We start from the raw sequence: 27,029 nt of genomic DNA, 5'->3' as shown, positions 1-27,029 counted from the left end.
AATGACTCGTGCAAAAAATTTGATTAGCTGCGCGGATGCTGCGAGAAATCCTAGTCTGAATGGGGTACGTGACAAATTCGGAAGTACCGCACGCACGTTATTTAGTTTAATGGTGTTGTGCCCGAAACTCGCCTGCCGAACTTGTTCCACATCAGGTCACTCGTAAAAAATTAAGTGATGGGTCGTATTATTAAAATGCCTAAAAAAGTCGCGCATGAATATTCTTGCAAATTCACGCGAAACCTGTGCGATTGGCTGGTGCGGCTGCAAGAGCCGTTGCAGGCAGGGTACTGGGTACCTTTACAGAAACACTCGCGCAGGTAGTTTGAGGCGCTTCGAAATTCCTGAGTGCGCCTTGATCGCATGAACCGTTCATCTTCAGGTATTTCAGTCCCCTGCCTGCTTCTCCGCCGCAAAGTCGGTCAAGTATATAAGACAAGTTCAAGGCGGCCGCGTAACTCATTTCCCAGTTGGACTCGCAAGCTGTGTGACTGCCTAGTTCGTTCACCTTCCCAGACCTGAAAGACACTTCCTCAAAGGTAAATATATTATGCAATTCTTCTCACTATTTTGGGGATCATCTAAAATCATAAATTCACGTCTGTCTTTTGAATACTTTATTCAAAATTGAAGTTTTTTAAAAGAAAGGCCCCACCTTATTATGCAATACATTTTTCTTTTAATTCATTTTATATTATTACTTGAAACCAAATTTATAAAATGTGGGTTATGTTTTTGGTTATTTAATCAGTTTTATTTCTTTTTCGGTTCCGCCAAATGCTTTTATATCGAGGATGGTTTTCACAATGAGTAACGGTTTACTAATGGCGCAGCTTTCACACATTAATTTATTATTTAATTGTCTGCTAATTTTTTTATCCAGGTTAAAATTTTCTTGATAAAACTGTAACTCTTGCTTCAAAAACATATTTCTTTAAAAAAAAATTCGTTGAGCAAACGGAAATAATCTTCTCAGGGTAATATAAATTTCTAAAGTGTCTCCGAATGACCTGCAATTTTTTTGTCAAACGAATTTCTTACTTCAAAAGTCATCAAACCCGGAGATATTTTCCTAACGCAAATAATTTCGAGATTATAAATTTTCTATAGTTTGCTGCGTACGAATCAAACACGGCGGGTTTTACCGTCGCACTAGGCCAGTGGAAATTTCTCTTTATGATTCATATATAAAATCATACACCGTGCACGTCTCTTTTGTCTTCGCCAAAATGAAATGTGGCAATTTGCCGCACAAAACTTTCGTGTCTCTATCTGAGATCTGATTGTACTTCATTCATATGCGTATTGACAATGAGACACGACATTTCGTCATAACCGAGGGAGTTTGTGTCTCTAACGGGATTGAGCGAAAATGCACCTGGAGACGAATAGAAATTAACAGTAACTCAAAATCCGGTTTCGGAAATTAATTGATGAATCGGGAAATGAAATAGGATTATACATGTGAAACGGTAATCATGTATCGCAGACTGGTTTTAAAAGAAAAAAAAATTGGTTCAGATAAAAAATATTCGAACCGGAAAAAATGCAGAATATATATATGGAATGGGAGTTGTTAGGAGTTGCATGTGTGCCAGTTCGTCGACTCTGCTGACTCGAATCTGCGATTTGTGTGTCTTGGCTACATCCATATATATATTTATGACGGTTTACCGCTGTGTCGATTACAGTATATTAGCAGCGCGAAAAGCTCTTTCTTAAATACACATCACAAGTTGCCATAAATAATTGCAACTAATTAAAATTTGTTTACTTGCTCTAATTAAATTTCTTCTTAAATAAATAAATTTAAATTTTTAGCTTCAAATATGAAAGAAATTTTCAGCCGGTGTAAAACGTGCTTCGGTGAGCAAGACGAACTTTCATTGTAAAGCCTACAAAGGAAAAGAACTTACTGGAAGACGCGCAAGCCAAAATCTAGCCCACATTTTATATCTACTAAACATTTGCGTTTTTTTCTAGTCAAATCTAGTGAACCGCCGTTGGCATTTTTTTATGTTTTATAACTTTTTACAACTTACGTTTATATCCTAGTGCCATTAGATCTTAATTATTATTCTGGATGCTGCGTTGCGGGGCAAGTTCGCGGCGTTGACCTACAAACAGTTATTTGCAAGCGGATTTTGAACGAATGCGAGAGAAATATTGCGTGATAATGCAAAAAGTAGTCGTGGTTAACTTTATTTTTATATTTTGCTTCGTAATACTAACGTCAATCCTTTGATTACGGGGATTTTCGGCGGCCATTGCTCTTCAAGGCAAGAAAGTAAAAAAAAATTCTCATTTCTTTCAATTAATCAACATATAAAAAATTGATTCCATGATTTTTTCGACAGGTGTAGAAATAATTTCGGTCTTTTCATTTCTTTTTTTCGCAGATGAAGAGTAGGACGTTAAGCTTGGTGTACCTTGCCCTGATTTCCGTGAACGCCCTGGTCTTGCCTGCCCTGGCCATCCCTCCTCCCAGCAGCTCACGGCAAGCGCGCATCTCGTCCGTGCATGACGCCAGCGTCGTTTATGGCAACAGCTACGATGAGCGCAAATACGACAGGCCGAACAAGAAATTGGTCAGGCAGGACGAGGCCGACAATGACATTGCCAGCAACAGCATTCAGGTAATTGGTCAAACTCATTTAAAAAAAAAAAATATGGTGATTTGAATTGAAAGTCGGCTTTTCGTCAATGGGTTTTGTGAGTTGTTTATTTTTTATGAAAAAACGATACAATAAATGTTTCGGCTGCAGCCATAATTTAAGAGGTGTGAAATCATTTTGACAAGAATTAGTACAAAAATCTTTTTTAGTCTTTAAATTATTTTGCTTCAAAGTAACAATTTTCCTTGCAAAATTATTCAAAGTCACATTTTTTCACCAAACAATTTTTACGCAAAATTTGACATCGAATTCAAAAAATTTTGAAACTAATTAGTTAAAATAATAATAACAATTGATGGAGATTTGAAGAAATAAAATTTGTGCCAAAAATTTGATTTTAAACTTCTTCAAGGCTCCTGATTTTGTTTACCTAGATGCAAATAAGGCTTAATTATAAATTATTTTCACTGGGTCAACATTTTTCATGATCCGCCGGCAGCACGAAATTTCTCATTCGAGTGGCTTCTATTTAGGATGTGCCCATATTTGTACCTAATAGACCGACGGTCGTGATTATTTCTCAAAAAGCGGCCCGACCTGTCATTCCAACGGGCGCAACACCATTATTTTTCCTTTTAAGGTGGTTCTTTTTGGGTGACACGCATTGCTCGTTTCGGGAAAAATGTAATTGCCGCACATCCATTTATACAACACATGAAGTGCCGTGTTTTCCTTTGCATTTGTGAATGAATCACCAGCCCCGCATGCCATCCGCATTCCTTTCGCATAGTTTCCAGCACTTGTAGGAGTGATTTGCCATTATTCATTGATAAGAGAGTAATATAGTGAAAGGTCATACAGGATGCGGGAGGTGTATAAAATCTCGTATGGAAATTTCTCTCTACACTTCCTCTCCACCTGATACATGTAAATGATTCACCCTTTGAGAAAGTGCATTGCTGCGCACCTGAACTTTTTGCTTATTATTAACTTACACACAAATACACACTTGAATTTATCTTTATTTAACCCTTTTGGCTTTTTCCTCGTTGCAAAAAGCCCGATATCTTCATTTCCCATGATCATCTCCTCGAGTGTCAATTTCTTCAAAGAAATTAACTCTTTTAATTGGAATAATTTAATCCGATTTATTCCAAATCTTAATTTCTTCCACAAATTTCTTCACAGTCGATTTTAATTTTTAGCTGTTTTAATTAACACAAAAATAATTAGATCAAGTTCCTGTTAAGCGCCTGCTTCCATTCAATTATGTAGCAAATTCACAAAACTAATGCGAAAACACACGGGAAAATAATGTGAACAATGAATTAAATGACAATAGAGATTCAGTCCAAATGTTCAGTTCCCATTCTAAATCGTCATTTCTGCTAATGTTGCAGGAGAATGGATTTTCTTGGGGAACAATGCTGAGCACCGTCATGCAGATGCTCTTCACACCTGCCTTGAATGCCGGGCCCAACAAGTCTGACAGCATCGACACAGAAACCGTAAGTGTGCAGAATCAAAACTCGATTAATTTGTCACGCTCTGTTTTTGAGAAGCTTTTCTTTTCAAACAGCTGCGCTATAATCTGACAAGAATAAAATCCTTATTGGTTTATTATTTTTTTTATAATCAAATAATAAATCAAATTTAGAAATATTTTATAATTATATTATTGTTTAGACCAATTAAGACAATTATTTTTATTTTTTTTATTCTGTTTGTTTTAGGGAGTTTCCACCTCCCCATGGGCCAACATCTTGGCCGTCGGTCTGAAAATTCTTTCAGCCATCCTGGGCGGCGGCGGTGCCTCCTCCGTTGACGGCATCGACAAAGTTGACAACGCTTCTCCTCTGCAGGTAAATTACTTCACCGTTATACCTTCCGAACGCTCGTTTACTTTTATTTAACACCAAGCCAATAATATCTGCTGCAAAGAAACTCAATCACTACGCCGTGAACTCTAAATTTAAAATAATATATAACATCTCACGGCTGATATTATTAACAAAAAAAGTGGTGGATTGGCTTTAAACTTGGTTTCTCAGGCGGAAATAACTCTTTTTTTTTTAACCCAGGCTTATAATTTTATTTTAACCACGTAAATTGTCGCATTCATCTCGCAGTTTTTAAAAGTAGCACGGAATTAATTCTGCCGCAGGGTGTGCTGACTGCAGTTTTGTCGGCAGTGATGGGCTCCAAGGATCCGGAACAGGTGTCCACTATGGCCAAACAGGCTGGCGAGGTATGTGTACAGTTAGACTTGCCTTTTAAAAACAACGATATGCCATCTTGCAGTGTAACCTCTCTGAATAAATTCTACCAGCGTTTTACTGTTAATTTTGCTGCAATTGAATATTAATGCTCGCAATGCAAACGCGCTGGATAACTAAAATAAAATTATAAGCCAACTACGTATATATAAATGCGAACCAATTATTTATTAATGAATACCAATTCCGCAGTTCATCAACATCGTCGTCAATCTTCTGGATGCTCTGAAAACGTCTTTCAGCCAGCGCTCCATGCAGGCCAGGTCGATCGGACAGAAGGACGTCATGTCTGAGGCTGGTGTTGCTGGAATCAATCTCCTCAAGGTAAATTTGTGAAATATTTTTTTTTTAATTAAATAAGGTTTTTTTTTTTAAATTTCACCCGTGGTAGTGCATTCAAAATGCAACTTCTTCCATTAATCTCAATAGCGGATTTTCATTTAGAAATTTTTTTATTTGTCTATGTAGACTTTCATGAGATCCGTTAACACTTCAAATGATGAGTGCAAGAAGTTGTACATTTGCGAGGGTAGCAAGAGCTGCCAGAATGACCTCCAGGGTGGCAGTACATCTCTCTGTCTCTTTTCGACGTGAGTTATTTTTCCCTTTCATTTCATCACTAATAGAGTTCAATTTCAAATCGCACCGCTTAGTAAATTAGCTATTAGCTTTAATTAACAATTAGTTTTTTTTTAAGTGGATTAACAAAATATGATCAATTTTTAATTTAAATTAATTTTTCTCATTTTCCCGATTTCAGGTACTCGGCTAGTATGCTTTTGGAGAAGACAAGCGGCTCTCCGTTCTCCCAATACTACGAGGCGGGAAGACGGGGCAGAAGTGGAGACAACTGCTACACTACTTACGAAACCTGCAATGAAATTTATTAATCAAGCTATTTTTGGAGTAGACTAAATCCCTTAATGTATGCCAGTCAGAGGAAGCAATACTTTTTGTGAAAGAAGTCTCTCTTATCCTCCCAAACTCTTAAGTTATTTGCCGCAAATTGGCTCGAACGCAAATTTCAACTAGAACAAGTTCTAATTTATTTAAATTCTCGCGTTTTTTGGTGATTTGCGCTAGAAACTAAACTATTAAAAGTGACGCATTTTTCTAATTACAAACACAAGTCATAGAAATAAATTTGAGACAATTTACGTTTTCTTGAGTAGAAATTCGGAACACTGGGGTGATACATGGTCATACATCGAAAAGACGCGCACATCATTTCTCTTCCTTTCATTTCTCTGTTTTTAGTTGTAAGGAATTCTGAATCTCTCTTTTATTACTGAAGCATTTGATTTGTGAATTTCACTTGAAATAAGAAGGCGGGCGTTTGCCGCCTGTTCATTGGTGCTTCTGTTAAAAAATCACTCCGTTAGGAATTTTCTTGCGCATTTTAATTTATTTAATTTATTGCTTTTAATGATTATTTGTCGAATGGAGATATTACTTTTTGCTGGTAAATAGGAGCATTGTGTACACAATATCAGGGAAGCCTTTTGCAGACGACTGTTTAGTGGATTTTTGTATTGCGATATAATCATGGACCATTTATTACTTTTGTTAAACACAATATGACTGACTAAAGAAAAATTAAAATTTATGTACGGACAAGACTTTGTGACAAGTTGACCTTTTGTGACAAAACTGGACAGTAAAGATGACTCCGTATAAAATTTTCAAACAGTGTGAAATCCAAACCAACGGACAACGATCCACAGATTTTAAGGAAAAAAGGCTTCTAAAAAATATTTTAACAAGAAATTTTTGGGGGTACTTCTAATTCATTTCTGGTTTGTGTGAATAAAGTAATATTTTTCATTGATGAATAAAAAATAAAAATGAAATAAAAAAATTATCATTTTATTTGTTAACCCAATGCTAAAAATTAATTTTTTTAATACAAAGTAAACAAATTTAACTTGCTGGTTTTGCTAATATTTTTGTGCATTAAATTTATTGTTAGTTAAATATTTTATAAAAAAAAGACACGCTAATAAAGATGAAGCTCTTTATTGGTAGCAAAAGCAAATAATATATTTACATAACTTCAATTGACAGGGCTAAAAAATTTAATAATAAAATCTGAATTCTTTGAAAAAGCTATATGATCACAATGACAAAACCAATTTAAAAGGTCATAGATAATTTTAAATCAAATTTTTTTCGGTAATATTTTTAACCATGAATCTTCAATAAATTTGAAGGTTGATTGGCGAGAATGTATTTCTGCAAACTTTGCTGCGGCTCTTTCGGTTTCTTCAATTTGAGATCTCCGACTTTCCCTTTGCCTTGGGCTATAAAAAACACGTAAGCATTGGAAGTAAAAGCAGAAGAGGAAAATAATACAAATGAAAATTACCATGACATAAATATGAGAGGGCAATGATCTTTCAAGCAAATCTGAGAGTTGGCTTGCTTTAATGTCAGATGAAAGTTCAGTAGGTGTCAATTTCAGCAAAGGCAGGGCGACGAGACCAGACAGCAGAGGGTACAAATTGTATGCAAATGTGTAAACTACGCTAGGCATCAACCGTAGCTTCATCTGCAAGACAGATTATGAAATACACAAATTATTTAAAATTAACCTCGTGGAATAAAAATCATTTTATTGGTATTAAATTTAGTCGTTTATGAAAATAACCGACTTACTTGTTTCTGACCAGAAAACATGAAGGCGTCACTAGCTTGCAAACTCATTTCAACTTCGAGGAGGTGATCAGTTCTGTTGTGAATCCTATACAACGCAGCCATGGGCGACCCGACCCAGCCGTTTGCAGGCAACTCCAATTCGACAAATAGGGGAGCAGGGTCGACCCTCGATAAAGTTGGCAAAACGATGCTGCTGCTTGCCAAAACACTGTTGCTGTTGTAGAAATTGAAATGATTAGAGATTGCAACAAATTGGCTCAATTTGGCTTACATGCATTGCCGCCTCCAACACACAGAATACAATCCCGCAGACAGCGGTTGGTCTCGCTCTGTTTCAATTGTGACATGAAACGCTTCCGTTCCTACTTCTTCAGTGCTCAGAGTTTCATTTTCTAGTAATGATTTTATGTTTTTATCAACGCAGGTGATTTGGGGAGCCTAAAAATTTAACAGTTAAAAATATGTACTTGCCGCGATTTTTAAAAGAGACAAAAAAAAATTACCAATTCTAATTTAGTGCTCTCAATCAACAAGGGCCAGGGGGATAAGCAACGCAACTCGAGCATGAGGACAAACGATTCCTTTGTATTTGCCCTTGTTGCTGGATCCAGTTTTGGCGCAAGAAAATTTGTGACAACGTCAAATGGCTTCACAACATCAATGTTAATTATTTTGTTTGTTTCACATTTTGTGCTCGTTCCTAGCGTATAGCAAGCCTGAGGGAAGAAAGCAACATCAATTATTGATTAGATTTATGGTAATAAAATTCTTTTGCTTTTTCAAAATCCACCACATTAGATACGTACACTTAAAGCAACGCCTTTAGTTCCTTGCAAAAGTGATTTGAAATGGAAAGAAAATGAGCACTTGGTATTTTCTTTCAAAGTTCCTTGCTCTATTGAAATGGATGTGTTGTGACCAGAAGTTTCTTTCAAAGGGTCGATACATAAGTAGGCTGAGGTAATGAGACAGAAATGTCAGAAATTATTGTTGAATTTATCAGCGATAAATAGCTACTCTTAAAATTTCTTACATGCTTGTTCGTGCATGCTATCGTCTTTTGCTGCATCTGAGAGGGAAGCTTTGACAATCAAAGATGAGATAATTGACTTCTCGTTGTTCTCAAGTTCCACTGAAACTGGAAACCACTCTCCCAAAAGTGCCGGAGTCGGATACGAGCAACTGATCTCCAAGTGCGCATTCTTTCCCAGCACATTACATTTTATGTGTTGGGGGAAGTTCTCGAACATGAAGATATCTTTTGAGTTAGACCTGGAAAAAGTTTAAATTTCACATCTAGATTGCAATAAAATTACTCTCAACTTTTCTTAAACCTACCCAAATAGCTCGATCTCCTTGCTTTTCAAATTGTCTTGCGCAAGGTACCTCAGAATCACACTTTCTTCAGGGCTATTTCCCATCCAAATATTTATAGAACGGATGTGAAACTCCTTGCCGACGTCATCTTCTTTGACGCAAAACATGCAGGTGAACTCTTTAATTAGGCCACACGTCAGCTTTGCCAAATCTTTGCTGCCAGGTTTGACTTCGAGTTCAATGCTGTGAGAAGCGCTATCAATGATTAATGTCGCTTTGCTCAAAGGCACATCATGGACACATTTGCTTCTGCAAATAAATTCCAAAATATAAATTAAACAAAGTTATGAAATTATCATACTGCAGCACCTTATAATTACTTTCACAGGCAGTGACTCGTTGGTATGGAATGACTCTCTAGTGAATGACGCTTTGACTTCCAGGAATGAAGTAATGTTGCTCATTTCCACCGACAAAGGTTTTATTTCAATGTTGGCGGCAATCGCAGCTTTCCAGTGAGCCGCATTATTTTCATTGATGGAAATTCCATCGGGTGCAACTGGCATGTCACCCTAAAAATTTAAAATCTCGAATCCAAATTCCCAAATCGTATTTCTTCTTTCACCTTAAGAAGTTTTATCGTGTTTTGAAAGAGGAACTTCTTTAGATCGGCTTCTAATGCCACTGCTGGAGCTTGCGCTTCAAGTGCTAATGAAACATATTCTGATACATTTGGCGACTGATAAACACAGTCCAAAGCTTTGAGTAAAGCGTTTGAAAGCAGCGACGACCACTGCTCTCCTCTGTATTCCCACAGCATGTGACTCAGCAAACTGCAAAATTTTAGTCAGAATAAAGCGCCAACATATTTTATAAAAAAAAAAAACTAAATATGGTGATAAAATTGATATAAAATCAATTTTTGAACTTACGCCAAAGCTTTCTTGAAATCCTTGGTATGATAGTACTCTTCAGCCATCCAAACAACTAGAATTTATATGTAATAAATATACAGCCATAATTTAATGTTATTTTTCTCAACCTAGCTGTCTTCTCGTTCGATGACATCTGTAAGTTTTGGCTTGAGTGATGGCTTTGCCAAGGATGGATATAATAAGCATCTAAAATAAAGCATAAATATATTATAGAAAATGGTGAAAATTCATTACCGAATGATTGACAGCACTCTCCTTGATTTGCAATGCGCAAACTGCCTCTTTCTCTTTGAAAGCATCCAGAGGCTCAGCGCTTAGTTTTCCTGGGCGCCAAGGCCTCTGACCGTAGAACTCCAGATCCTGTTGCCCGTCCAGAGGGTCAGGATGAGGGTAGCTGGTCGTTTCCTTTTGAAAGAAAAAAAGATGAGGTTATAATTCAAACTTAAAAAAGTCGGTCCTATACAGGAAAGTTTTGGCAAGCCTCTCTGCGTTTGACGGCGTATTGAGCCGCTTGTTGGAAATAAATTCCAGGGTGCTGCGTCTGCACTGCAGGCAGTCCTTGTTCAATGGCTTCATTGAAAATTTCTCCAAAAATAAGATATCTGTGAAGTTAATATAAAAAATATTTAATCAGTAATTATATTATATTTCATAAAGACACAACAATCTTACTGTTTTGACAGCCACGAATAGTGCTCAAACGACAAATCAGCGGTTCCGACGACTGATTTGAATATTTCTACGTGTTTGCGGAAATGAGATATGGCATCTCGGGGCGTGTTCAGAGAAAATGCGATTTGACATAATTTGAAGTTGATGAAACTGGCGGCCGTCTTGATTTCAAGAGCATTGGTGTCCACTATCCGAATGTCCAGCAAGTGACTGTAGGCCTGGGCGTAATGCCTGTGTTTTTAAAACAAAAATTAGAAATGCAAAAAATAAAATTGTAATTCATTACTTGTTTGCTATTGCAGGGTCTTGCTTGAGTTCGTTCAAGAATCCCATCTTGAACTGGTGCCTGACGAAGAGATACTGGTGCGTCGTCTTGTTCAGATGATCTTTGTGACTCCGAATGGTTCGTACTTTCTGGTGGTAGAACGTCTGGGCCAAATCGTAGAAGGCATTTTCCAGTCTCAAGGAATAGCCTTGAAGGTGCTCATTGTTGGGAAGCAGGAATAAGTTCTTGGCGTTCAGCTCGCAAACAGCACATAGGCTGGACGCTCGCTCGGTCGTAATGGCCTCGTCGACTGTTGGAATGGTTGGTCCATTTTGAATAAGGACTACGGCAATCTTTGTTGTTCGCCCTTCCAAAGCAGCCCTGATATAAAAAAGTAAAAAAAAGATGAAATTCATATCATAATTTTAAATTTTAAACTTCCATACCTAACAGATTGAACCCTGGAAGCACATTCCAAAGTCCTCTCATTCCAGAAAGGGTCATTCCATTCGAGGTCGTAAAAGATTACCATCACAGAAGGAATTGAATACAAGTACTTGGACATCCAGTTTCTTTTGAGGATCCCTTTTGGAATGTACCACTCGTAAGAATGCCTCTGAAAATTTTAAGCAATTTTTTATAGCACAGAAAACTTAGGTCTTTTTGGATATTTAATTCATACTTTCGGCTTTGTTGGTGGAAGGACATTCTCGGGTGTGAATAACTTGTAGTGCACTGAAACTTTGTCATGCCTCCGTATGTTTATGAACGCGTCCCATATTGCTCTATGACTTGCGTTGTTCAAAATGTCCAAGCCGAACAAACCGATGAACGTATGCGGTTTGAACGACAGTTCGCTCGGAATGTCGTGCAGCTCCTCTGCTTGCGCCATTTCTGGGAAAAATTTTCGCAAGCCTGGAGAATTTTCTGAAAAAATAAATTCATTGGTAAAAGTTTGTACATATTGTAGGAAAGGGAAAAATATTTTGCAGAATTTAGGCGAATTTGCACGATTTTCCACAACCTTAAATTTATCCAAATGCACACGCATATAATTAATATTTAATTACGACTGAATGCAATGCAAACTGAATTTTTTTACAAAAAACAAGAATATGAAATGAGAAAAACCTTTTTGTCCAGGCAAAATGTTGTGATCTTCTCAATAAGGGGGCGTGGTCCTCTGCTTCTGCTCGCAAAATCGAAGAGGGTTGATTTGAAGCGAATTTGAAGTGATTTGAAGGCGAACAGGACCACGCCCCCTCATTGAGAAGATCAACAAAAGGGCACCAGATGCAAGCATGAAGATTTCGCGCCTGTGAAAATGTTATTAGAAGCATTGATTTGGACGAGATAAACAACTGATTAAATGGCAAAATACCTCGCGCAGATTATTGTGGTCGGTGCGCAAGTGGTGGGTCGCGCCTTCGCCAGGGCGCTCAAGCAGGAATACGCGGCCAGCCAGGAGGCGGCCAAGAGGGCGCAGAATGGACAAAGAGGAACCGCTCGTGCTGCGGCCAATATGAAATCAGGCATCACTCTGGAGGAGGCACAACAAATTCTTAATGTTGATAAGTATGAATATTTTTAAAATTTTTGTACAGTTCTGATTTCCTTTGTTACATAATTCCAAATTTTTATTACATCATTATATTTTTTTGGGCATAAATACATAATTCTTAATTTTTATCTGTTGAAGATATTTAATCTGTAGTTTTTCTCTTTCAAGGTTGGACCCGGAGGAAGTGAAAAAGAGTTATGAAAGGCTATTTAGTATGAACGACAAGAAAAACGGCGGCTCATTTTACATCCAGAGTAAAGTGTTTCGTGCCAACGAAAGGTTACAACAAGAACTTGCAGAGCAAAGACATTCTCAGAAATCGTCACCCACGCAAGATCCACCCCCAAACACCTAAGAGTGACTCCTTTGTTTAATTAAGACCGTAAAAATCATGCTGAGATAATAGCCTTGTAAAATCTTGTTTCTCCTGCTTGGCGGGGCTATGCTGTTTTAGTCGAATTAAATATAATGTGCTTATTATATTAATCACCTTGAATATTGGTTTTGCATCATGTTTAATTTTAATCACATCCAAAAAATTAATCACAATATTAATATTTTACACAAAACCTGTTTAATTTTAGAAAGATAATATAATTTTTTTATAACAAAGTTGATATATTATTAATGAATAATTTTGGAGTAAATCTAATGTATCATTTAAAATATGTTTTAGTTTCAATGATTTAAAATTAAAATTTCATATTGTTGAAATTATGCTGCAGCATTATAAAAAGCGATAAACAGCATTAGTGCAATAGACTCGAGAATTGCAGATAAAAATGTGCCAAATTGCTTTCTTATTCTTGAATGAAATTTAATGATTAAAATTGGGTAGTTTAAGCCATTTTCAAAAGCACCAGAAATGGTATAATATTAATGAGAAATTTTAATTTGCAGTATCACGTGCTCCACATTTTTAAAATTAGCGGGCTTTTTTCTCCACCAAAGAGGTTTCTAAAGACCTTTGTTTAGTTTGTTTTTGTTGACGTCGCCTTCTTTTTGAAGGGAGTCACGAGAAGATTTCTCTGAACAAACATTTTAATTTGATTTTAATTTTCTGCAACAATCAAGAAAGAGGATTAATATCAGAGCGGAAGTAAAGCAATGGGGAATATATAAATTCTCGCTAAGGAATTGAAACATGACCTCCGCCGCTGCTGTTCTGAACGGTACGAAAATGAAATTTGAAATTCAATTTTTAAAGGGCACATCCATACCCTGACCCGGCGCGTTAAGATTCCTTTTAATTGATATGACTGACGTTTTAAATAAAGTAAAAGCTTTCAATTTAAAATTTTCTTGCAGATGTTGGAGAGATTTGGATGAGGCTGTTGGACCACAAGCCTTTCTTGCGCGGAGAAGCCACTTTTTTTCTCAAAGAATTTGAGGTGAGTTAATTTGGATATTTCAATTTAAGATGTTCATTGAATATTGGAACCTAATCTAATTAATTTAAAAGAAAAAACTGCAGCGTCAGGCATTAAAAATATTTTTTATTGCTTAAATAATTTAAGAAAGTGGTATTGTTTACGAATTTTTTCTTTTTTAATATTTTTATGTGCGAACCAGTACAAACCAAATGAATGCTAGTTATAAAAAAATGAAATGAAATGTTGACATAATTGAATGAACAATTAGAAGTGAAGTGGGGAGAAATAAATATTCCATAATATTATTTTGGTTGTAGAAAATTTCATACATAGTTGTCCATATTTGCGTTAAATATTTTTGTGGTGTAAAAATGTGTTAAGGAAGAATTTTTGTGATCTTTTATCTTTTGTACATAATTATATGTGATCATACTTGACAATCTTTATATCAATCCAGCAAAAATTTTGTCCGTGTAGTTGACGGAAATTGTTAAATTGGCACACATTTATATTTTTAAACCCTTTCTGTGACATCAAATGTATGAATTTTGCAGCTCTCCTATGGTGTTTCTCAAAATACATTAATTTCTTATTTGTCAAAAGCTGATTATGAATCCTTCGACCAAAATCATCATTTTTGTATTTTTAATGTAGAAAAATGCAGGAATTAAGTTTGCTCCTCTAAATCACTGGAAATAATCTAAATTGGCTTCAAAATTAAATGTTTCTAAAAAGTATCTAGTGCAAAAAACTCTGTTAGATTGGGTTCCGGTTCTCAGTCAAAATTTTAAAATTAAATATTATTCCAGTGCCAAATTGGGAGCGCCTGCTGAAATATCTAAACAAAATGGGATTCTTTGAGGACAGCTGCATCATTTTGATCTCCCAGATCGGGTTCTTTGTCGGTGGCTGGGTGTTTTTCGTCAAGAAGCTCTTCCGCGACTACGAAGTGCACCATGCGCTGGTCCAGCTGATTTTCTCCGCCACCTTTTCCCTCTCGTGCACCCTCTTTGAACTGATCATCTTTGAAATCATCGGCTTCCTCGACCAGCGAACGCGCTACTTCCAGTGGCACTTTGTGCTCTACATCATCCTCTTCATGACCATCGTGCTGGTGCCCTTCTACATAGGCTACTTCGTGGTCAGCAGTCTCAGTTTTGTGCGGAAACGCTGGATCCGGACACTGACCATCGCCATCTGGCTCATCTACATGTACTTCTTCTGGAAACTCGGCGACCCCTTCCCCCTCCTCAGCCCCAGCAAGGGCATCTTCTCCATCGAACAGGCCATCAGCAGGGTCGGCGTCATCGGGGTCACCGTGATGGCCATGCTGTCCGGCTTTGGCGCCGTCAACTACCCGTACACCTCCATGGCCTACTTCATGCGCAAGGTGCAGAACTCGGACATCCAGTCCATCGAACGCAAACTGATGCAGACCATGGACATGATCCTGGTCAAGAAGAAGAGGATCGCCCTGGCGTTGAGGGACAAAAAGTTAAATCGAAAATCCTCGTCCGGCTCCAAAAGCGGAAGCATTTGGGGAATGTTCATGTCCGGCTCGAATTCGGGCACCGAGGACATCCTCCAGCTGAAAACCGAGGCCAAGAACCTGGAAGAACTGAGCCGGCAACTTTTCCTCGAGTCTCACAGCATGCACAACATGCAGGAAAGGGTGGAGTGGGCGAAAACGTGGCAGGGAAATTACTTCAATTTGCTTGGATACTTTTTCTCCTTGTACTGCACATGGAAAATTTTCATCTCTACCATCAACATAGTCTTCGACCGAGTGGGAAAAAAGGACCCGGTGACTCGGGGGCTGGAAATCACGGTGCACTGGCTCGAGTTGGACGTGGACGTGGCTTTCTGGTCGCAACACGTGTCCTTCTTCCTGGTCGGCTGCATCGTGGTGACCTCCATCAGGGGCCTGTTGCTGACCCTGACCAAGTTTTTCTACGCCATTTCCAGCAGCAAGTCGTCCAACGTGATCGTGCTGATTTTGGCGCAGATCATGGGCATGTATTTTGTGTCTTCGGTGCTGCTGATGCGCATGAACATGCCGGCCGAGTACAGGACGATCATCACCCAGGTGCTGGGCGATTTGCAGTTCAATTTTTATCACCGCTGGTTCGACGTCATTTTCTTGGTCAGCGCCCTCTCCTCCTTGTGCTTTTTGTACTTTGCCCACAAGCAGTCGGCCGCGGACGAGGCCGACAGCAGCTTCCACTCGAACTGAGACAATTTGATTTTTGGCTGTGCAAGTGTGTAGACGCAAATTTTCTCAGAAAACTTGTATAGCAAAATAATTTTACGTATATCTCGCTATCTGAGATAAAATTTTGTACTAAAGACTGGCTCTTGAAGCAGCACTTAATTATTTCCTCCTTACTTGACTCGAAGAAGCAACAAATATATAAAATGTTCAACCAGTTTCTGTAAATAAAAAAAAGCAATTATATACAATTTTTGTTCATTGGAAAAAAAATATTGTCCTAATGTTATAAACAAGCACTTGAGAGTGAAATAACAAAACTGATTTTCTTATTGAAAGGTCTGAAATAATATTAAATTTTTTTTATTGAGAATATTTAATAAAGCAGCTTATAAAAAAATTATTAATGTGCCGGAGAGAAGCTCAAGAATCTAATGCTGAGTTACTTCTCCAGTACCGCGCACCTGCCATTGCTCATGGAACGCATTTTTGATTGTGAGAGCCAAAGACAACTTTAATCTTCACGTCAGGTGTGTAGAAAATTAAAATTATCTCCGTTTTTCTTCTAGAAATGTATAAATTTAAATAAGATTTATATTTGCAAAGAAAATTTATTAATTCATTGAATATTTTTAGGACACCCAGAGTGCAATCAAAATGTCAAAGATTAACTTCGTGGACGCGCACTACTCGCCGATGATATCTCAGGGCAACGTCTACACCCTGACCAAACTGGAAATGGCCAGCGGACTGGTGAAGCTGATGGTGGCTTCCCTGAAGAGGAAGGTCTTCTTCTTTGAGTACTGCGACGTTGGCGGCCACAAACAGTCGACCGTGAAAGAAGTGCCGTTCACGTACATTCCCAGTGGCGCCGAAATCATCGCGATGGACGCTTTCAACAAGTCCAGCACCTCGGACGATTTTGTCATCGGAATCACGATTGTGAAGCAACCTGATCCCAGGGTCTCCGACGCCGGCGGCATTAAGCAGTCGAGTGAAATGTATTTCAACATTTACTCCGAATGGGAGACGAGTTCGCAATTCAATTTGGAAAATATTGCCCAAAACTGCTTTTCACTCGAGCTCTCCTTCATTCCGTACCACTTGTTTCACACGCATTTGCCAAACACCAAAGAATTTGTGTGGCTTTTGTCTGGCTCTGATGAGAAAATACACCTGTATCGAGAAGACAAGTTGAACCATTGTTATCAGGAAATTTCTCTGCATGAGTTTTTTCCCGAGCTGGTCGATTTGTCTGCAGGAATTATTTTGTGGATGGACATTGTGGTTTCCGTGGAACAGGACAAGCGCATAACGGCCCTAGCCTCTGAAAATGGGTCCCTTTCTCTCTCCGTTGTGGACATTGCGTCCAGGTCGGTACTTTTCACTCATTCGTCCAGCTTCAGTGGGCCCTTGTCCTCGGTCAGATTATTCACCATCGACGAAGAATCTTTGAATCTCGTGGTCACCAGCACTCTCACTCCGTCTGCGGTTTACATGAATGTAATCAAGGAAGGTTTAGGAAATTTTGTCGGGTTGCAAGACAGCGGCAATTTCGACTGCGCCCTTTGCAGTCTAGTGGCCGACATTGACATGGATGGCCAGCCTGAAATTCTAATCGGCACATACGGACAAGAGCTGTTGGTGTACAAACACGTTTCAAATGAATGGGTCCTTTGGGACCAAATGACATTGTCTAGCCCCATTTATTCCCTGTTGTATATTGATATGACCTCTGATGGTATGAAAGAATTGGTCGCTTTGACCCTGAAAGGTGTTTATATTGTGCAGCATTTTGTCGATGATGTATTGAAAATTTTGAAGAAGAGACTTGAATTAGTTTGCCCTGAAAGCAATAAGTAGAAATGTTATAAATCTGTCTGAAATATAATTTTTATCATTAATAGATGAAATAAATTTTTGGTTTTGAAAAATATTTTGTCTTTTATTTATAATTTTTTATTTTTTTTCTCGCTCAGTTACTGAGTTAAATTTCCTTTGGAAAATAAAGAGCTGCAGTTTTATAATCAGCTGCAAATTAATGGTTTCTTAAAAGACAATTAATTAAAATGTGCAATATTCAAATAGGAAAAGAGGCAGGACCGAGAGATTAACAGAACCTTTGAGGTGCTTGAGCGAGTTGCCGAAATCCAGAATCATGAGGTAGACAAGGTGATCAAATCCATCGGCAACAAGCTGCCCATTCTTAATTCCAACCTGGAAGTGGTCATTGGAGTGTGCGATGGAATTCTTGACAAGGAACACGAAGAAGTTGTAAGACGAATTTATTTAAATTGAAAATTCTATAGTTAATTATTTTTATTTAGGACACTAACTGGATGGTAAAGCGCGAGGGACGAAAGGCAGAGTGGGAATCATTTGTTCACGATATGGGAGAGAAATGCGCCAGGGTTGAAAAAGCTTTTAATGAACAAATCGTGGAACTGAACGACAACTACAAAGATTTGGAGCAGAAATTGCACCTGAATAAATAATTGTGATTTTTTTCAGTAAATTTTCTCATTAAACAGTTTGTGGATTTTGAATTCAACAAAACAAAGATTGGGTTTTACTTCTAATTTATTTTCACAAGTCACATACATACATAAGTGAAAAAGTTTGAAAATTGTGAAGGGACAACAAACACATCTTACTCCGCTAGATACAAAACGTGTGGTTTTACGTAGCCTGCGCCCAAAGTTAATTGCACCAAGGCGTGATATTAATTTTACAATATCGTTCCAACGATATATAACATTGTAATTCGCTTGATACATGAAATATGACGAAATACTGTACATTACAATACTTGATGCACTTCGAAGCTTGCTCGATACTCAGTCTCATTTGAAAACTTGGTTGGGACAAATATTATTTAATCAATAAATGTAATCAAAGGGATCCAATTGTCTCAAGCAACTTGCTAAAGAAATAATAAATATACGAATCACAGGGGTTTCTTGTTTTTCAAAGAGGCAGTTGCTTGAAATTTCTGTTAACTGCGTACTCAACTTTGGCATCACAAAGAGACCCGAAATTTTAATCAAACTTTTCAATAATATTACACTTCTCGCTATTTACTTGAATAATAAGAGTAACAGTTAACATATTATTATAATTATGTCAAGATTTTAGTCCGACTAATGGGTATATTAAATAACCACAATAATTATTATCTTGGATACGTCGTATGTGTCATTTCAACTAGAGTATAAAATGCATGGTTCTCCTACTTGCACGCGAGTACAATACACTTTCGTGGTTGCCCTGCAGCCCGCATAAAATTTTTGTAAAGAAGGTAAACGTTAAAATTACCTTGCACGAAAAATTTCAATTTGATTTTTAAAGAGTATTAATTAATTTTTGTTTGTTATCAATTGGCTTTACAAGCGGCGGGCAAAACCTCCTATATGCAACTTTCCAGCAACATTTTCACCCGCCTAGGCGATTCTCAGAAACCCTCGACAAAGCTACCTGGAAACAGACCAGTACGTCCTGTGCGCTCTTGAGTGCCTCTGAACCAACCATCGTCTCGCTTCTTGTGGACGTAAATTATGTCTCCGACCTCTAGTGCCAGTTCATATTCACCATTCGGAGGATACGGAACAATGCATCGGAACCTATTTAGAAAAATGGTTTTAAGAATTATGTGAATCACTTCAAAAGTCAATTTTTACCTTTCTCTGACTGGTGGATATAAAGCTTTATTCTTTTTCACTTTTTCTGCACTTGTGGAGTCAAGCGAGTTTGATTTTCTGTGGCCTGAGGGCATTGGAGTTGTTGGCATTCCATTGGAATCACAAAGAGAGCTGGATCTGTTGATTAATAAAAGTTTAGCAAAGAAATTAAGCCATCGTGTGAAAACTTTTGGACATATTTTGAATGGAGTTAAAATAAAGAATTATACCTAGAGTGGATCGAGGCCACTGACTCGACTATTGCTGGAGACTCGTCATTCAGCAAGTTTGCGCTACGAGTGTTGTCCTCAAAAACAGGATTGTCAATAGAGAAAGCGGAAGCTGGCGGCGATTTGGAGTTTTTGATTGTAACAAGCCGACGCATCAGTCCGCTTCCTAAGCTCTTCTTATCTCTAATCTGTTAATTTTGCCAATGTTTAGAAAACAACGCCTAATATCACTATATGATACTTACTTTTTCTACAGGAGTTTGATTCCTCAGTGGGGAAATATTTGATGGAGCAACCGTTGTGGAGACGGTTCTCTCCATAACTTCAGGGCTGCAAAGTGAAGGTTTGGCAGGGGAATGCCACAAGTTAGAACTCAGTCCATGAATATGACTACTAGGGCTGGTCGATCTGGGTGGCGGTCCAGGTGGGACACAAGCGTCTGTGGAAATCAAATTTATAAGTCAGTAACACAATAGATTATTAGTAAGTATGAAGAAGAAACTCACTGGACTGAACATTGTGCGGTTCTAATGGAGATGTGGCAGAATTCTTGATTTGCGCAGGCCTGGCGGTCACAGTGCCGGAGGGATCAGTGTTGCTCCCCATTTTGGCAGGAACTTGTGGCCTTGAATGCTTGGTTTTGTTGGATGGGTGTGGGCTTGACTGATTTCCAGGACCATTGGCACCAGGAGTTCTTTAAAGAGACAATAAAATTATCAAATTTATTTGTGAAAAAAATAAAGCACTCACTTCGGAAGAGAGACGTAATTTCCTGGGAATACTCCGCTTTTGTTAGTTGTACGAGAAGTGCCTTTAAACCAACCGTCTTGGCATATTTCCGTCACATTGTAAAGCACGCCCTTTTCCAACTCCAGTTCGTCAGCTTTCTGAGGCTTGTACGGGTATAAAGCTACATAAACTGCAGGTAAATTAAGGTTTCTTCTGTGGTCCGAGTACAATTTTTTCGAAGAGCCACGACTTCTGTGTATTTTCTCAGTATCCGCAGGAGGCTTTGTCGAAACATCATTAGCCGGGGGAAGAGGTGGAACACTAAAAGAAACAAATTAGTTAGATCTCAAGTATTTCAAACTTTTGTAACGTGGTCAAATTACTATTGAATATTGTCAATCTCTTTAAGCTAAAATAAAGGAATGTTTAATAGAAAGTCAAATTTGCTCTCTTCAACCAAAAGTACTTGAAGTGTTTAATTACCTATCTGATGTGCTGGAGGGCTGTGAAAGATTCAGACTTTGCCTCTTTGCTTTCGTCTGCAACGAAATGGCAGCGGTCCTTGGCGTAAGACTACTCTGTTGATCGCTGTGCTGGGGTGAGATGCTCGGTGCAGGTAATTGAAAGGCGCTTGTGTCACCGTGGGATGAATTGTGGGCATGGGATTCTGGTGTTGGAAGAGCTGCTCTTCCCACAGGCGTCAAGGGAGCTGCTTTTGAAGGTGCAGGTGGAGTACTTGGACTGAAAACACAAATTATCAGTTTCAATGATATTAAAACAAAAAAATGCTTACTTCAAAGGGAGTTTCATTAGCGATCGGGCGACGTGGTTCATATCAACAAACGCCAAAGGGAAGATTCCAATTTTAGGTCCTATTCTTCCTTCTGCCCAGTTTTCGTCCACTCGCCTTATGACAGTCAGAATATCACCCTGACAGACAAAAGAAATTTTAGAGAATAAAATCAAAGTGGTTTTGTTGAGTTACCTTTTTGAACGTCAAGCAACCTTCCTCTTCTTCAGAATTCATCTTGAAATCGTAGAGAGCTTTGCATTGTGGTACTGGTGCAGGTAATGGCGTAAGCACGTCAACATAAACGGCAGGAAATACTCCTTTGTTGCCATTACATTCACCGTGGTACCAATTGGCATCAACTTTCTTCCTCAGCAATATCATATCACCCTTCTTGAAGTTGAGATCCCTGCAAACATGATAAAGATTAGATTCGAAGCACAAATCTTTAGAGGACAAAATTTTGCAACAGTTTCCTACGGTTTCCCATGAACTGTTTTATTTTAATCAAACCTGTACTTACCCAGCTTTGGGTGAAGCAAAAGTAAACTTGGCTCTTGCACATGGATGCTCTGGAATAGCTGCTTGTGGCTATAAATGGACAAAAATGAATACTAAAATTAATTAAATTTATTTTTTTTTACCTCAACAGAACTTTGTTCCGGTTTCGGTCCAGAATTTGACGGCGCTTGCCGTGGCTGCTGACTGTGCTGATGGTGGTGTTTGCTGCTCTGGGGCACAGGCAATGGTGAGTTGCCCTTTGGATGTTGCTTGTAAGAATTTTTCATGCTCTCCAATATCCGCATGAGCAACACGTTGGGCGGCAGCTCGTCGATTCCACATTCGATCAAAACCCGGCACTCCGGACATCTCAACTCTTTCTGTGTCTCGCTGATGTCAACTAAGCATTTCTTGCAAAAGGTGTGTTGACAAGGGAGCACTTTACTTGATGGGTCCAGTCGCTCCAAGCACACCGAGCACTCCAGCAGGTCATTCAGCGTCCACTCATCCATTTTCGATCTACTTCACTCTATGTCAATCCATCTCAAAAACGGTTTCCTGTTAATTTAAATCAAATATTAGAAAAAGGCGATCAACTGCAGAAAAAGGTTTTTACAAGAATCTTATTGTTAGGAAATAATTTTTTTAGCTTTATATTTTACTTTGATTACAAATCTTTTCTATTAAATTGTTGAATTGCGTTAAAATCAAAAAGTTAATGCAGAAAATTTCTGCAATATTTGTCACAGCACAGTTCACAAAGGTAAATATAGAAGTGACGAGGAAAATAAAAGTGACCATTTTTTTTTTTAACCAGTTGAATATATTAAATGAATATGACTCATGGCTCATCGGTCGTCATAATTACATCACAGGGTCATCCAGCATTGCCATATCAATTTAAGAGTGCTTAAAAGATGCTTGCGGTATCTCAAAACCAATGAAACTAATCATCTGTGAAATCTGGCTGGGCAAATTGAGGGCAGTAAAATCAATGATAAACTTCACTCTCTATGAACTGCCCTCGCAATGACCTGATTTCTTCCCTCAGCAACCCCTAAACTAGGGCGCCTGGAAAAATATCCGCAATGAGCGAAAAATTTCCTTCTTTCCTCATCACAGGCGTCGTTCAGAAAATTGAGAACACAAAAAGATACAACAATTATACGAGAATCGCACGAAACTTACCATTTTTCAATTAAAAACATGCGAAATTCCTTTCCTCAAGTGTGCATGTTCACATTCCAAAAGCACATCCGTCTGACAGCGAAGCACAAATTCCAGGCAAAAATTAGTCTGGAAGAGTTTCGGGACTGAAAGAAACGTGTTTCGGGACTGCAGTGACTCTTTTTAGAGAAAATTTTCAAAAATTTCAATTGGTAAATAATGCAGAGGGAGTCAATTCAGCACAAGGGTGTGTTTTCCAGCAGCAGATTGGGACAAATTCCGACGGTTCACCTCCCGACAGCGACGAAATAAGGGAGGGAGACGAGAGCGAATTAAAATTGTGGTGGGAGGCAGTGGGGTGGGAGAAAGAATCGCTGTGATTGGTCGATGCAGATTAATTGAGAAAAAGCTCCTTGAAACTTGAAACTCGACTTGAGGACGCCATATTGCCTTTTTCCGCCTTATCCAACACAAAAGTGCACCAGAGTCCACGTGAACCATGGCGGATCAAGTAAGTTTTTGAGGAATTAATTAGTTTTCCGAAGCGTAAGTGGCCTTTACTGAATGTGCATCGACGGCTAAAGAAATTCTGCGAGTGCCGAATGTGTCGGACGGACTTGAAGCGGTGAAAAAACAGCAAAAATCGACCCTCACGAAAACCACGTTGTTGACGCGCTCCCTGGCATAAGCCGAGCCAATGTTTTCACTCGGCTTGCAATACGGAAGATTCAATTTCGAATTTTTGTGCTTAAAAATGTTCCGATTTGAAAAAAATCGGGCTGATTTGGATTTTATTATCCGTCCACTAAAAATTGTTCTGTCTGCTCATGTCAATAGCCCTCGGGAAACGTGTTTTCAAATGTCAAAAATATGGAATCAAGTCAATCAAGGCTTTCCTTAATTTAACAGCATCAATAATTTTCAATTTTTTTAAATATGGTCTGAAATAAAGAAAAAAGACATTATTGAACTCCTAATTTTGTGTTAAAAAATATTTTGAACTTTTTTCAGATTGAAATCGGAAAATAAACATCAAATTTATTAATTGAATTATAACATTTAAACTTTCACACTCAACATAATCTTACGAAATTAAACTCATCATTCCTCCAAGTTGACTCGTCCAGGAGCAGCTTCTTAGCGTCAATAATCTTCCGAGCGATCATTCCTTCAATCGCGGAAACTTCCACAGCATCTGTGGGCTGGAATTTTGAAAAATTCGTTTGAAAATTACAAATCGATTGTATTAACAATTTTTAAACCAACGACAAGATTCGTCTTGAAACGAAAGAACAACTCCAGTAGTCGTGCAAATCGTCTCTGATTTCCAAACCGTCGTCGCTGAGATGGACAAATTTCCGGCCACCGTTCGTGCCGCAGTCTGCAAATTCGCTCAGAATCCAACGAGCAGTTTGCTCGAGAAGTCGGTCCGAGTTGAACCATTTGAATTCCACTGCGGCGAAAAACTCGTTCGAGTCGCGTTTCCAGCGTAGAAGAATCAACATCTTTCGGAAATAATTTCCATGAGCTTTTCAAATTTTGAAATTTTCTCACCTCCTGGAGATATCCAGGGATTATTGCAGTTGTATTTTCAACGGAAAGCAAAAAATCAAATCCGCTCGTGGATTTGGCTCGAAGGCCTGTCAGAACCTTTCTTGTTATTTTCATGACAACTTTTTTGAATATTCAAATTTGAGTGTTAAGAATGAGAAATAATTCTAATTTGCCTGAAGAAGCTTAACACTTAATATTCAATTGTTGTAAATTATAAAAAAACTATTTTTATTGAAGTATAAAATTCTTTTAATTAATGTTTCAGTTTTTCCACGTGTTTTATTATATTGCAATTTTTTGTAAATTTATCAATTTTTGCCATATTTATTTTATTGAAATCAAATTCATATATTTCAATATTCATAAAAACGTGTAAAAGTTTGTTAGAGAAAAATAAGTATAACGAAAAATATATTTTAATTTTCCTCTCAATTTTGATAAAAAAAAAAACATCCTAATGAGAAATAATTCAAATTTGCCTGAAGAAGTTAACATTCTTAAAATTGAATTGTTGTTAAGTGAAAATAAATCTCATTTTATTCAGCATAAATTAAATTTATATTAAGCAATAAAATCATATTTTCGTTCTTCTACATAATTGCAAAATTTTATTTCATTGAAAATTTATCAGGTGCCATATTTATTTTTATGAAGATCAAATTTATTTCAATATTCTTATTAATGTCTCAAAGTTTGTAACAAAAATCAGTTAATTTTTTTTTCCTCTAATGTGATTAAAAAACATCATTAATTTTTTTATTGTTTTGTATCTAGTGGAATTTTGTTTCTGTCTGCAAACTCGTAGAGTTTTCGGCGGACCCTGACCACTTTTGCTAACGTTGCAGAGCGAGCGCGCATTCCAGAAACAGCCGACCATTTTCTTGAACCGCAAGAAGGCCCTCGCGACGAAAAAGCGGACGGCCCTGCGTTACACGCGTAACGTGGGCCTGGGCTTCAAAACGCCACGCGAGGTACGTGCCGCAGAACCGATCTAATCCTCCTGCTTCCCTTTTTCTAGACCGAGAAGGCTTTCCAAAAGCAGCCGACCGTGTTCCTGAACAGGAAAGCCGGTCTTAAGAAAAAGACTAGGCATTACAGAAATGTCGGCCTAGGCTTCAAGACCCCCAGAGAGGTTTGTCGCAATTGTTGTCACTTTCGGCGCAGCGCTGGCTGGCGGTGGTGCTTGATCGGTGGTTTTGCTCTTGCTTTGGAACACAAATCTCAGGGTTCATTCGTACTAACACAATCCAAGTCCAGGTGGAAGGAGAAATGAATGGTTTATTTATAAGTTATTAACAAATTTTCCCTAAAAACGCCTGCCGAGTTTTGGCATGATAATTATTTTTATTATTCAATTCATCAACAGTCTGATAAAATTATTCTAAATAAATACTGATGCCAAAATAACGTAGGATGATTGCAGAATTCGGTCATTTATTATATTTTTTTTATTTAGCTCTGCATTTTAAAACTTCAGATGTGTAAAAGCCAAATCTTGAGCTATTAATTTCAATTTCAAACAAAATTTTATGGTTGCAGCTCATGGACCTAGTATAGAAAATTAATCAACTATTCCAGTCAATATTGTCGTCAGCATTTTTTATCAATGTGCTTTTGGTGCTTCAGTTCTTTATTTATAATTTTTGAAGGTTTCACGAAGAACTTTGGTTCGACGATCCAATTTAATGATGTGCATGGGTTTAAAAACTGCTTCATTGTTTGTCTTACTCAGGGTCTGCTATGGACATTCATCTCATTTTTCATTATTAATAATAATTCAAAATTAACCTCACATGCAAATAAAGCCAACTTTGAATAGTGAATAATGGATGCAAATAATTTTTGTTAATAAAATTGCTTTTAAATGCAAAATTTAAGCGTAAATACATAAAAATTTTGCTCCGTTTTTGTCAAATTTGGTCTTATTTTCTTATAACATTTATTTTTTCACATGGAATTTGTGGTGTTAAAGTAAATTATAAAATTATAAGCAAGAATGACAGTTTCTTTCGTTTTCATCAGGCCATTGAGGGAGGCTACATCGACAAGAAGTGCCCCTTCACCGGAAATGTCTCGATCCGAGGCCGCATCCTCACTGGCGTCATCCAGAAGATGAAGATGCAGAGGACCATCGTCATCAGGCGCGACTATCTGCACTACATTCGCAAGTACAACCGCTTTGAGAAGAGGCACAGGAACATGTCTGTCCACTGCTCGCCCTGCTTCAGGTAAAATTTTGTTAGACCTTTTATTGCATATTAAACGCTCACGATTGAATTATTTTCGCAGAGACGTGTCGATTGGTGACGTTGCCACCATTGGAGAATGCAGACCCCTCTCAAAGACCGTGAGGTTCAACGTCTTGAAAATCACCAAGGGAGCTGGTTCCAAGAAGAGTTTCAAGAAGTTCTGATCGGTGTCTGTGCTTTCTAAGATTACTTTATCAAACTTTTTGAATATGTCGAAATAAAGAGGCGGGGTGAACATAAAACATAATTAACGG

General features: G+C 38.0%; 6 protein-coding genes across 10 annotated transcripts; 4 read left to right on the top strand and 2 right to left on the bottom strand.

Moving 5' to 3' along the window:
- The first annotated feature begins 382 nt into the window (after positions 1-382).
- On the top strand, positions 383-6,749 carry LOC132199563 (uncharacterized). Of its 3 annotated transcripts, XM_059624379.1 has the most exons (8): positions 383-539; positions 2,400-2,636; positions 4,016-4,123; positions 4,349-4,477; positions 4,780-4,863; positions 5,084-5,215; positions 5,360-5,481; positions 5,652-6,749. In XM_059624379.1, the coding sequence occupies exons 2-8, from the start codon at positions 2,400-2,402 to the stop codon at positions 5,779-5,781; spliced, it is 942 nt and encodes a 313-aa protein (XP_059480362.1). In that variant the 5' UTR covers positions 383-539; the 3' UTR covers positions 5,782-6,749. The 3 variants fall into 3 exon arrangements, with proteins under 3 accessions (XP_059480362.1, XP_059480363.1, XP_059480364.1); XM_059624380.1 differs by lacking the exon at positions 4,780-4,863; XM_059624381.1 differs by lacking the exon at positions 5,360-5,481 and having other exon boundaries at positions 5,652-5,877.
- A 142-nt stretch (positions 6,750-6,891) lies between these two features.
- Positions 6,892-11,978, bottom strand: LOC132199562 (trafficking protein particle complex subunit 11). The gene is made up of 19 exons (XM_059624378.1): positions 11,867-11,978; positions 11,418-11,662; positions 11,182-11,351; positions 10,757-11,116; positions 10,471-10,701; positions 10,262-10,400; positions 10,033-10,203; positions 9,906-9,984; positions 9,796-9,850; positions 9,489-9,696; positions 9,233-9,435; positions 8,885-9,172; positions 8,580-8,818; positions 8,353-8,501; positions 8,050-8,262; positions 7,818-7,984; positions 7,547-7,760; positions 7,257-7,439; positions 6,892-7,191 (listed from the first exon to the last, which is right to left on the bottom strand). The coding sequence occupies exons 2-19, from the start codon at positions 11,625-11,627 to the stop codon at positions 7,156-7,158; spliced, it is 3,315 nt and encodes a 1,104-aa protein (XP_059480361.1). The 5' UTR covers positions 11,628-11,662; positions 11,867-11,978; the 3' UTR covers positions 6,892-7,155.
- A 16-nt stretch (positions 11,979-11,994) lies between these two features.
- On the top strand, positions 11,995-12,800 carry LOC132199561 (mitochondrial import inner membrane translocase subunit tim16-B). The gene is made up of 2 exons (XM_059624377.1): positions 11,995-12,310; positions 12,465-12,800. Exons 1-2 carry the CDS (start codon positions 12,105-12,107, stop codon positions 12,649-12,651), a joined length of 393 nt encoding a protein of 130 aa, XP_059480360.1. The 5' UTR covers positions 11,995-12,104; the 3' UTR covers positions 12,652-12,800.
- A 460-nt stretch (positions 12,801-13,260) lies between these two features.
- Positions 13,261-17,863, top strand: LOC132201994 (Golgi pH regulator). Of its 2 annotated transcripts, XM_059628580.1 has the most exons (4): positions 13,263-13,468; positions 13,605-13,687; positions 16,333-16,408; positions 16,515-17,863. In XM_059628580.1, exon 4 carries the CDS (start codon positions 16,536-16,538, stop codon positions 17,739-17,741), a length of 1,206 nt encoding a protein of 401 aa, XP_059484563.1. In that variant the 5' UTR covers positions 13,263-13,468; positions 13,605-13,687; positions 16,333-16,408; positions 16,515-16,535; the 3' UTR covers positions 17,742-17,863. The 2 variants fall into 2 exon arrangements, with proteins under 2 accessions (XP_059484562.1, XP_059484563.1); XM_059628579.1 differs by lacking the exons at positions 16,333-16,408; positions 16,515-17,863 and adding an exon at positions 14,479-16,273 and having other exon boundaries at positions 13,261-13,468.
- A 583-nt stretch (positions 17,864-18,446) lies between these two features.
- On the bottom strand, positions 18,447-23,288 carry LOC132201993 (E3 ubiquitin-protein ligase SH3RF3). The gene is made up of 12 exons (XM_059628578.1): positions 22,994-23,288; positions 21,949-22,363; positions 21,828-21,895; positions 21,500-21,713; positions 21,308-21,444; positions 20,998-21,255; positions 20,536-20,835; positions 20,292-20,479; positions 20,031-20,224; positions 19,786-19,973; positions 19,556-19,693; positions 18,447-19,498 (listed from the first exon to the last, which is right to left on the bottom strand). The coding sequence occupies exons 2-12, from the start codon at positions 22,315-22,317 to the stop codon at positions 19,330-19,332; spliced, it is 2,223 nt and encodes a 740-aa protein (XP_059484561.1). The 5' UTR covers positions 22,318-22,363; positions 22,994-23,288; the 3' UTR covers positions 18,447-19,329.
- Positions 23,289-23,328: 40 nt separating this feature from the next.
- On the top strand, positions 23,329-27,022 carry LOC132201995 (small ribosomal subunit protein uS17). Of its 2 annotated transcripts, none has more exons than XM_059628582.1 (4): positions 23,329-23,483; positions 25,545-25,658; positions 26,549-26,754; positions 26,816-27,022. In XM_059628582.1, exons 1-4 carry the CDS (start codon positions 23,472-23,474, stop codon positions 26,937-26,939), a joined length of 456 nt encoding a protein of 151 aa, XP_059484565.1. In that variant the 5' UTR covers positions 23,329-23,471; the 3' UTR covers positions 26,940-27,022. The 2 variants fall into 2 exon arrangements, with proteins under 2 accessions (XP_059484565.1, XP_059484564.1); XM_059628581.1 differs by lacking the exon at positions 25,545-25,658 and adding an exon at positions 25,372-25,497 and having other exon boundaries at positions 23,378-23,483.
- The last annotated feature ends 7 nt before the right edge of the window (positions 27,023-27,029 follow it).

The sequence above is a fragment of the Neocloeon triangulifer genome, unplaced genomic scaffold (genome assembly GCF_031216515.1).
Source record: "Neocloeon triangulifer isolate White Clay Creek 2 clone unplaced genomic scaffold, ASM3121651v1 ptg000014l, whole genome shotgun sequence".
NCBI classification, from domain to species: Eukaryota; Metazoa; Arthropoda; class Insecta; order Ephemeroptera; family Baetidae; genus Neocloeon; species Neocloeon triangulifer.
Note: the sequence above shows the minus strand (reverse complement) of the source record. Positions and strands in the feature narration are given on the sequence as shown.